General features: G+C 35.8%; 1 protein-coding gene across 2 annotated transcripts in view; it reads right to left on the reverse strand.

The window, feature by feature from the left end:
- Window positions 1-8,782: 8,782 nt before the first annotated feature.
- Window positions 8,783-11,738, reverse strand: part of NHLRC2 (NHL repeat containing 2) — a 62,371-nt gene continuing 59,415 nt past the window's right edge. For both annotated transcript variants that reach the window (XM_006162764.3, XM_027766073.1), the window contains one exon: window positions 8,783-10,208. In XM_006162764.3, coding sequence (XP_006162826.1) covers window positions 9,952-10,208 — 257 coding nt within the window. In that variant the 3' untranslated portion in view covers window positions 8,783-9,951. The remainder of the gene's footprint in view (window positions 10,209-11,738) is intronic.

An 11,738-nucleotide genomic window follows, 5' to 3' on the forward strand; every position in this document is an offset into this window, starting at 1 on the left:
GTAAAGAGTATAGTTGTGTTGCCTTCTTGTTTCCTAGTGATAGGGGTACACGACACATCACAAAAATTGAGAGTCAAAAGAGGAAATTGGCCAACAAAGACAGTAAGCACAGCACATAAATGAAAAGTGACTCTGGGAATGCTGACCCTGCTGATGTTTGATAGACTGTAGCTAAAAGTGAAAGAAACTTAAGGTGAATTTATCAGCATAAATAAGGGAAGTGGTTGTAATGAAATGATGATGTCCCAGAGGAAGTGATGCTGGCATAAAACTTCACATAAATAATCATTGGAGGTATTTCACAACATTAAAACCCTGAAAGAAAAGAGTATGACAATTTGTCAAGGGACAGAAAAGATACTTTGTATCATAAATTATGAGAAGAAATACTCTTGGTAAGTTTTTCTGACAAAAACTTGAATTCTCAGTTTTCAATGTTTTAAATTACAGCATACTAAATAAATTCTAGGTTTAATATTTTAATTTTCCCATTTATATTTTAATATTTTAGCCAACATTTTTAAAGGTCATGGCACAATATTTTCCTTCATATATTATGGAATGGTTTAGTTTCAGTTGTATTATTTTATGGTTTTACATTACCACACAAAGCAAGGACTATTTATGTGTATGGCGTGTATATTCTAGCATGTGTGCATACCTATACAGTTAAGTTTTTTTTTTTTTTTGGAGAGATTTTTTCACTGTAGGGCGCGTGCGCTCACCAGACAGACAGAGAGAGACATAGAGACAGAAAGCGAGAAATCACCCCCCAGGGGGGATGGTCACGTTGCAATCCCTTCTCCTCCATTCTCCTCTTGGGATCTTGGGCACGCACGCACACGCGCCCGGCGTGAGTTTCAAGCCACCGGGTCCGGGACGTGAACCGCGGTCGACTACGTGGGAGTTCAGCGACATAGCCATTACGCTAACTGCTGGTTCCCTATACAGTTAAGTTTTTAAAAACAAAAAAGATCTTTACATTAATTCTTAAACTTGTGTCTTTTGCATAAATACAAATACATGTAATTCTTTTTGATGACTACTTTGTATTTCATTATGTGGATGGGCCACTGTTCACTAATATTTCCCTACTGAATAGCATTTAGATTGCTATATACGTCTATGTATTTTTATTTAGTTATATATGTGTGTGAGATATGTATATACATGTATATATAATTTTGTGAGAGAGAGAAGTGTGATCCCCAATAGGGCCTTTGCACCAAGATCCTATCCCATCTAGACTAGCCAGGATCACAGGCATGCTCACAAGCTTGGCATGACCTTGGGATGCAAACCTGGGACCCTCCGATATGGCCTTGGCATTGTGAAGCAGTCTTACCACTCTGTAACTGTGGCCTGCCTCTTATCTTTTAAAGACTTTTTGTATCACTGCAATTGTGACTGCATAATTTGATTTTCAAGTATCTGCTTGCAGAAAGTTTTTTTTTTAAACTAAGTATTGCTTTAAATAATGTGTCTCATTACTCCAAAAGGTTGAATAATTAATAGTTTATAGGCTTCTAGGTAAAAAATGATCTCAGGATATACTAAAAGTATATTAAAAACAGAAACATGGCTTTAGAGAGAAAATATTTAATCTATTTAATGAAAAAAATGTACAAAGCTTTAGAAAAGAGGCTTTCGGTTTCCATGTACAGTATAAACAATCTTGCTTTCTATTACATATATTACACTCCTTCTGAGGTGGTAAAGAGGGCCACTGTGCTCTTGTTCCACAGTCTTCTGTTAACACAAGCACTTGAAAGTCACTGAAGAATATGGTCTTGAAATAAATGTAGAAATACTGTGCTGTATAAAAATATATTAATCTGCCTACATGAAATACTTAGAAAACACACACCAGGTTAATTCCTTTAGAATTAGACCATATCTAGAAACATCAATACATAAACTTATAAACTGAATTTTCATTGTTATTGTAATCACTGGAGAAAAAAAATAAATACAATTGAACCTTTGGAATGACAGCTATGCAGTCATCACAGCAAACCAGCTCTATTCTTAGAAATAAAACATAAACATATTCACACAAAAGATGAGTCCAAAACTTGACACATCTATGAAATGTTACTATAATCTTAATCACACAGCAAACTGATTTGCAAATAATCCACACTTGATGACAGCAACTACATTTCTGAACTTGCTCTGAATTGCTCTGAATGCACCCTAACAGTGAGAGTTCAAACTTCTTTTTTTTAATATTATCTTAGGTCAACTATATTAGAAAGGTATACTTCAAAGTACAGACTCATTCTCTTCGCCTCTTTTGAAAACTCAGATATTGGGGGGGAGGAGCCATCACAACAGTACATTCTGCCATGTCTCTTATATAACTTTATTCCTCACTGAAACTTCCACAGAAACTACTATTGTTTTTTAAAGAGAGGGGAGCCCAAGGTGTGGAGAGGAAGTGATAGCTTATTTTTCATAGGTACATTTTGATGATGAGTATCATAGGCATGTATAGAGAATGCACTTCAACTTCATAACAAACAAAACCCTGAGTGTTTTGAAAGAGGCAATGAACACAACAGGTACACCTTCTGTACATGCTCACAGGATATGTTGTGGTAGGATTAAGAATAATGACTATAAGTTCTAAAAACAGGAGATAGTTACATGGCAGTATCCTCTATTTTCAGAAAGGAACATGCCTACTTTCACAGACATGTTTCACTAGCATACTTTATCAGGTAGTTTTTTGCCTTCTCTACTTTAATATGTATTTCTGATTTGCATAGCATACAATAGATAGAGAAAAATAATAAAAGTACTGGAAATTCTAGGCACATTTAAATCTCAGGGCTGATTTTTTCCCCGCCACTTCTCAGCATTCTGAGGTTTCTTTCACTGTGTTTCAAATGTAAATATAAAACCAAGTATACTAAAAGCAAAAGGTAATAAATTATGTTTGCCTCTATTACTCACGGTTTCAAGTTTTCAACTTTAAAAAATATCCCACAATTTTACTTAAGTCTGTATTATTTTAAAACACCAGTCCTATAAGTTGCTGCTTGAAGAGGAAAGAACCCATACCATGCCCTGACAGTCACAAGAATGTTTTTTGGTATAAGGTCTTTCAGTGCTTATTTTGTGCTTTTTTAATATATGGTTGCTGGTACAGGAACAGAAGTATATTTGGAAATGCTTGTGATACTTTCCTTTTAGTTCTGGGGCTCTCAACAGAACAAAGTGTCTTTTGGTACACTTAAGAGCGACATGCCACCAAAGAGGGACATACCAAACAATGAATAAGTATAACTAGGCAAACATTCCACAAGGATCTAAGGTTTTAACTTTCCAGCTCTAACCTTTGAAAATAATTAAACCAAGCCAGCACAAAGAAATAGAAGGGGCACAATCAGGCAGGCTGAGCAGGGCTGCTTCCTGTTCCACTTTGCCCAGGCTCTCTGTGGTCAGATCAGCATTCTCAGGGCTAGAGGCAGCCACTCTACCCTGCAGGCCTAATATGTGAAAGGGCCAGGTTCACTGGTCGGGGCATACATACAGGCAGACTAGTCAAGCTTCTTCTACTACTATTCTTTATGCTGCCATATTGCAAAGAAATAGGAGAAAGGCGAACTTTTAATTATTCAGGACAGGAGAATGATTTACGGCTAGTGTTAATTCTTCATTTAAATAAACTATGCCACAGGAAAAGGCAATCTTGGTGATTGACAGTGAATTGCAATTTCAAAGTGTGAGAATATTCACGTGCATAAGCTGACATACGTTTCCTTATAAGGAATGGGGTTCTACAACAAAATGATCAAACTGCTTACTGTGCTACACTACTACTTAATTAGCTTACTAACAATGAGATGATGCTTGAATTCTATAGCTGCGTGATTTTGAATCATCATCACTGTACATAGCATTTTATTTCATTTCTTCTAGTAGCATAAACTTTACTGTACTGGAATTGCATATATTTTTAGTCATTGTAAGGGGTCTCCATACCAGGTTTAATTCTGAAGCAAGAAAGCATATTTATATTTCTAGAGTTCCCTCTGGGTAACAAAACACAATTTTCTTAAATGTGAATAAGCTTCTTGGGGTTTGAGACCATCCATGCTAAGAATTCAGTTACTCTCTATGACAAGATCTTAATTACCTTTTGAAGACCAACTGAAAGAGCACTAGAAAACTAACACTGGAAAGCTATTTCTTTAAGGGACCAGCAGTTAGCCTAATGGCTATGTCGCTGAACTCCCATGTAGTCGACTGCGGTTTGAGTCCCAGACCCGGTGGCTTAAACTCACGCCGGGTGCGTGTGTGTGAGTGCCCAAGATCCTGAGAGGAGAATGGAGGAGAAGGGATTGTGGCATGGCCATCCCCCCTGGGGGGTGATTTCTCACTTTCTCTCTCTCTCTCTCTCTGTCTTTCTGGCGAGTGCATGTACCCTATACCAAAAACCTCTCCAAAAAAAAAAGAAAGGAAAAGAAAGCTATTTCTTCAATACATCCATCTGCCAAGAAAATCTCTAGATAGCATCTGAAATTAAGTAAGAGTGGTATATAAGATTTGGAAAACAACAATTTCACAGACTGTTCCAAGCCTGAATGGTGAATATAAAACCAAAAGTCATATAATAAATGGAATTAAATTTCACAAACAATCATCACTAGGACTTCTGAACTTCTTTGGATTGATAAATTATCAAAGTTATGAAGGAATTTACGTTTTAAAAAAACCTATGATGACAGGTAATATATAGCAAATAGGTGGGCAGACTCCCACCCCAGTTCCGTGGCTCCCTAAACTTGGGGTCCTGACTATACTGGTATAACTGGCTCACCTTCCTGTGTCTCAGCTTCCTCAGAAGTCAAATAAGGAAAAAATAATATTTCTCTAATAAATTTAATGCATTAATAAATAGAAAGTACTTGGAAAAGTGCTGGCAAGCAGTAAGAACTCAATCAATTTAGCTATTATTCTTACCACGCTATTTGAAGCTGTAAGAGTCCACTGAAGTACTCCTTTTCTCTCTACATCTGGGCAGAGCTAGAAATGAGGAGACCTGGGTCTGAATTAGAGTCACCATTCACTATTCACCTTGAGACACTAGATGACACTGAGCACCTGCTGGCATCAGGCACTGCTTTAGGCACTGGGATTAATCTGGGAACTTTGTCATCTTCAGACGTGTCACCAAAATTCCAAAGCTGTTTCCTCATCTGTGAAAAGGATGTAACATTATCTGCCTTACTTATGAATAAGGTTGTTTTAAAGCTCAAATCAGGCAGCAGACATGAAAGCACTTGGAAGGTTTTGTAAAGCACCACCAGAATGGTGGTGAATATTCTAATGCAAGTTGTTGGTCACATGTACCAGGAATGTGGCTCAGGGTGACTCTGTCTGGATCCCTTCAAAGAAAGTTTATTACTTAGATCCAGAAGAGTTTAAAAAAAAATTTAATAAAATTGTAGGTATGCTTTCTTTATAATATTGGTCAAAAAATGACAATATACTCTATTAAAAAACTGTATTTTTTTTCCTAAACTCCAACTCTACGAAGAATATGAACATATCAAGCAGTTGGTTGAGCAATATTTTCCTTCATAAACTGTATTTGAAAAGAAAATATCAAATCCTAAGATATTATTATTATTAAGCCAATAACCAGCAGTTTCATTAACTTCTAAATGCTAAACGCTTTACTTACAGCAACCCCACCAAGCAGGCACATGAGCCCCATTTTATACGATTAGAATGCACATTACTGGAAAGTCTATGTTCTTAATCAACACTATACAATAAAAGCACCAGAAGAAAAAAGTTGTAATTATTTCTATTTTCACCAAATTACATACCTAAGAGAATGAGTAGATTAAAGGACTCCGAACTATGCTGTGAACTTTGGTAACAAAAATGACTTAGACGTTATCAAATTTAAGTGCTTAATGATTCAGTCAATTTTAAATCCTTAAAAAGTCTTCATAGTTTTTTCTTCTAGTTTAAAAAATAAAACATGCCTCTCTAAAAAATAAGATAGAGAGAAGCAGAATTTAAAACATCCATAATTCCATCATTCAGGAGAATCGTTGTTGACTATTTTCTCTGCACCTACTTTTATATTACTGTGAACCATGAAATTCAGTTTCGGATGATTGTTCTTAAGCATGATCCCAAATACAAGGGCTAAACTCTCTTTATTTGGCAGATATAAATTAATAGTAAATTTTGTACAAGCAGAGAAGAATATCATAACAGAGATGTATATTTTTAGTATCTTCTTTTCTAACTATGGAAAAACAAGCAAAGAATAACTTCTCTCAGTGGTATCTCAAAAGTATACTGCCTAAAAGAGACCTATGTAATTCTTAATCTTTGTGTGCATGTTTATACATACATACACACACAAACATTTATCTGCTTACATAAAACATTTTTGGCTGTGTTGAGAATTATAGCTTCCTGAGGGCTTGATAATATTATAACTAAATATAGTAAAATAGCTGAGAAGATTGTTTTTCACAGTCATTGAACTTTGCCAAAGTTATATTTTTGGATGATTAAACTGCAAGGTTTTCTCTTTTGAATGGGTTAAATATTTGTTTGAGTCAGAATATTCACAATAAGCAAAATTCTTACTGAAATCATTATCAATCCTGAATATAAATTTAGAAAAAAATTCTATCATTTGTGAAATGATACCACAAAGGGAAGAGGAATAGATGGTGACAACCATTGGAATAACTTAGGGCAAAGATTTCAGGTGTATGTCGAACTGTGTAATGTCACACTACTGGCATTTTGATTTAGGGGACTTACACTAAAATTGTACTCTTTTTAAATTATATTGGACAGAATAATTTATGCAACAAGAAAAGCAAAAGCTACAAAAAATTACACATAAGTCTTTATAAGAAACAGAAGGCAGACATGGACCAAGAATTTTTTTTTCTTTCTTTCTCTCTTCCTTCCTTCCTTTTTTCTTTTTGTTAGAGAGTACGTGTATTCACCAGAGATAGAGAGGAAGAGAGGGAGAGGAACCCCCCCCGACTCCTCCATGAGGAATGGCCTCACTATAGTCCTTTTTCCTCCATCTCTCTCTCTTTTCAGGATTTTGACCATTCACGTACACGCACCTGGTGTGTTTCTCAAGGTATTGGGCTTGGAACTTGAGCCACACGGTTGGCCACATGGAATCCAGCTGCCTTAACCACCAGGTTACAGAGCAGGCACAAGAAAAGTTTTAAACAACACAATCTTTCTAGTGCTTACTCTCATATAAGAGATTTTTGTTAGTCATAAATTCTAGAACCTATTTATATAGTGTGAATAAAAAAAAAATCCAGCATAAATAATGCAGACTGGCAGTGAAAGTGTGTTCAATCAAACTGCTTTTGTAAAATTTGCCAGAGGGTATGTGTGTTTGCTGGAGAGAGACAGAGAGAGGGAAAGTGAGAAAATGACCCCCATGGGGGATGGTCACTGTGCAATTCCACCTCCTCCATTTCTCCTTTTAAGAGTTTGGGCTTGTATGCACACACGATGGTCAAGGGGGATGGTCACTGTGCAATCCCACCTCCTCCATTTCTCCTTTCAAGAGTTTGGGCTTGTATGCACACACGATGGTGTATTTTTCAAGCAGTAGATCTGGGTCTCAAAGCACACAGTTGGCCATGTGGGATCCAGCTGCCTTAATCACCATACCACTGCCCAACCCTCTCCCCATTGTTTTTAAATTTAAGACTGTTCTTTGAAAGTCAAGAAAAATATAACCTAAAACTCTACCTGGAGAAAGGAAAAATGAATCCTACCAACATTTCTGTATTTTTAAATGTACAAAAAAATATATAATATGCATGTGACTATTTGTGTATTATAGTGAAAGACATGATCAGGTATTTCCAAATTATCAAGTTAAAATAGTATATACTTTTCTTACAGAGTGAAACTGTTTGTGTCATTAAATAAATGATTGAGCCAAAATATTTTCATCCTAACTGAAAATATGAAGCATAATCAAATCAAATCAAATTTTAAAATAATAAGGTCTATTCTCTATAAAAAAGAATATACATCCTTTTATTACAGAATGTTTTTTGGTTGTTTATATAGAGAAAAGATTTTTCTGTGGTAATTACATGCAAGATTCCTTTTAATTTTTCATTTATACTTCTCTTAAAGAGTAGTCACCAGAGGTTACTAATTAAATCAAAGTCATGTCCTATACATTCTCTTCTGAGATTTAGTTAACCTTATGAATAAAGCAAACATTATATTTTGAAATTATATTTTAAAAAAGTGTAAAGAGGGACCAGCAGTTAGCATAATGGCTATGTTGCTGGATGCCCATGTAGTTGACCTTGGTTCGAGTCCTGGACCCGGTGGCTTAAATTCACACCGGGCACGTGTAATGCATGCCCAAGATCCTGAGAGAAGAATGGAAGAGAAGGGATTGCAGTGTGGTCATCCCCCCTGGGGGGTGATTTCTCACTTTCTCTCTGTCTCTCACTTTCTGGCAAGCACACATGCCCTATAGCAAAAAAAAAAAAAAAAAAAAAAAAAAAGTGGGAAGGCAGAAGGTGGTGCTTAAAAAACAACACTTCAAATTTAGTGCTTTGTTTTGAAAGGGCAAAGCATATTATGCCATATAGTCCATAAATATGTATTAAATAAATTACATGGTTCACCTGATGTTTTTAAAATCTTGTATACGGATTAAATCACAAACATCTAGAATCAGTTTTAGGACAAACAAGAACAGGTTTTTAAATAGCTAAAAAGGTAAATTATGATAATAAAAAAAAACCACTCTAATATCTTCAGTGGCTGTTTCTTTTGGGATTAAAAAACCTAAAAAAAACAAAACAAAACAAAACAAAAATCTGTCATCAAATACCTGTATGTTTCGGCCTCATTATTTTAGAGTAACATTAGGATATACTGTATGTATTAATAGCATGAAAAGTACTTTACACCGAACATTTCACTTTGAAGCTTAGAAGTGGTTTTAAAAACATGTCAATAAGTTGATCAAATTTAAATTTGGAATATAAGAACTGAAAAACTAAAGATAAAATCAAAACTCAACAAATATTCAGTCAATGCTTACAAATGAAATGAAAATTTACAAAAAAAAAAATACCCATTATATCAGATTCAGCCATTACAATAAATTCTTTATCAGGTAGTAATAATGTGTCCCTAAGTCTACCTTTCTCTTTGGATAGCAAACATTTCTGGGCACTCATTCAATATCTGGTAAGAATGTTCATTCAGAAAAATAGCTAAAAGACAGGGTCTATATGACCTCAGAAATTTTATGTTCAACTTTTTCTGTATAAAGTTATAAGGCATTTATCACAGTATGGTAAAACAACAAATAATTTATAATAAAAATAGATCAAAACTCTGTTTTAAAAATATCTCAACTCAGAAAGTCATGGAAGAAAGATATTTACCACTTACATATTCTCTAGGCTTCTACTGTGATAAATTTTTTTTTTTTTTAGGCTTAAACAGAACATGTGCCATGAATGGCAGGTGTCTCTTTGCAAACATGTGAATTGAAGCTTAAGTTTCTGTCTGAAGTTACTGTGAAATTTACACTTGAATATGCTGACTGCTATTAATAAAGATAGAAAAAGTTAGTTAAAATATGTGGTATTATCATCATCACTCTAAGTTTTCTTATGGTAAAATTCTCTATTATAGTGTGAACTTCAGTCTTATTTATGCCAAATAACATAATCGATCATAGTATCAAATCATGGTCAATGACTTAGCTAATATAGAGCCAGAAGGAAGGAATTTGTTTATACTAAAAATAATAAGGAGCATAGGTTTATTTTAATAGCAGATGAATGGGTGTGTTTGTATCCAGAATCAGAAATAATTTTGTTTCATAAGTTACAGTCATAGTAAGGTTGGAGAACCGGGGGCCAAGGTGGCGAGGTGCTAGCTGGCTGGCTAAAGTACAAAGCTGAGCTCTATTGGGGCTATGTGATTGTGCTGCGTATCAGTTATTTGTAAAGGCTGACTGAACAAAGCTGCCTTCATCATGCAGGCACTGCTGTCTGCACTACAGTAATATAGAAACACACTGATAGATATCACGGCTTCAAGTGATAAGCAATTGCCAGGAATCTGAAGTGAAATTGTTGGTTGGCTGGAAATGTTCTCTATGTCACCAGATGGTATCTGTCCTTGAAGAAGCCATTCATTGCCTAGAAAATAAAAAAGTAAGTTATTAAGACCCTATAAGAAATCAAGTAAGAAACTGGAAAAATCTTTTGAAGATTAGAGTCATTCAGTCATCAAATAGTTATTGAAACCATTGAGGTTAGCAGGTGGTGTGATAGTTTGATCCCACACGGCTGACTACGCAGTTCAAGCACCAGACCTGGCTGCTTGAAAAACATGCAAGGCACTGGAGACTGGAAGAGAAAAGATTGTGGTGTGGCCATCCCTCAGGGGTGATTTCTCACTGTTTCTCTCTCTCTAGAAAACGCATGTGAACTTTGGCAAAAATCAGTAGTGACTTTCTAGGTAAGATGATGAATTATTGAATACTCCAAAATTACTAAAAATCCACAATTTTTTTAGAAACAAGTAACACTACATATATATTCTTTACAGGTTCAATGTAAAACCAAGACATTTTGTCTATTTTAATACATAAAACTCCCCCTAGGATTAAATATGCAGGTTATCTACATAATAGAATTCTTATAAACATATATATTTTAAGCCTTCTAGTATTAAATTTTTCCTTAAATGTCTTCATTCATCTTGAGCCTTCTCTCAGGAAGAACACATGTCATAATGAGGAAGCACATTCCTACACTTGCATTCAGCTTTAGAGGGTGGTAGACCACCAAAGCCAGCTGAAAGAAATGTATGAAATGCTTTCCCACATCTCAAGTAAGAGTACACTGAACATAACTTAATGGGACCTTTTAATAGCTTGGGGCATCTGTGAAACACTGGACCATTTACTGAGAAGTGATGAAATGCTATGTCTACTTTTTCTTTTCTCTCTCCTTTGTTCACAGGGTAAGCTGACAGACTCAGATAATCTGCCACTATCAGCTCTCTCCGCATGTCTTCGTTAGTGTATTGCTTCTAATATTCTGTTGATTGAAAGATCAATTTTGAGAAAAATATGTTAAATACCAATAAGTAAGGAGAAAGTGAGATACATTCTGAATTGTTATTGGATGAAGGACTGGCCCCTTGGTGCAGTGGTAATGCATTGCTCGCGAAAAGCTGGACTGCATATAGTGACTGGTTTGAGTCCCCAGGCCCTTCAGCCTGAAGTATGTTGGCCACATGTGCGAGTGATCCAAAATCAACAGGCTGGAGGCCTGGAGGAAGAGGGCTGTGGCATGACCAGATCCTATGGAGAGCGCTCTGCTCTTATGTGTGCACGCACTCTGCCATGATTTAAGGAAAAAAAGAGTTACATATGCAAGAGCTTTTAAACAATTCTGATAACTCTTTGGGCTTTTTTTCCCCCCTTGTTTCTGGACGGGGGAGTGTGTTTTATTTATTGCTTGATTTTGTTCAAGAGATTAGTAGAGAACTTATATTTTAAATCAAAACAAGAAAGTAATGGGACCAGCAGGTGGCATGGTGGTTAAGGCGCTGGACACTCCCACATGGCCGACCAGGGTTCGAGTACTGAATCTGGTGGCTTGCTTTCTCACTTCCTCTCTCTCTCACTCTCACCCTCTGTCCCTCTCTGGTAAAAAAAA

The sequence above is a fragment of the Tupaia chinensis genome, unplaced genomic scaffold (genome assembly GCF_000334495.1).
Source record: "Tupaia chinensis unplaced genomic scaffold, TupChi_1.0 Scaffold140534_1, whole genome shotgun sequence".
NCBI lineage: Eukaryota > Metazoa > Chordata > Mammalia > Scandentia > Tupaiidae > Tupaia > Tupaia belangeri.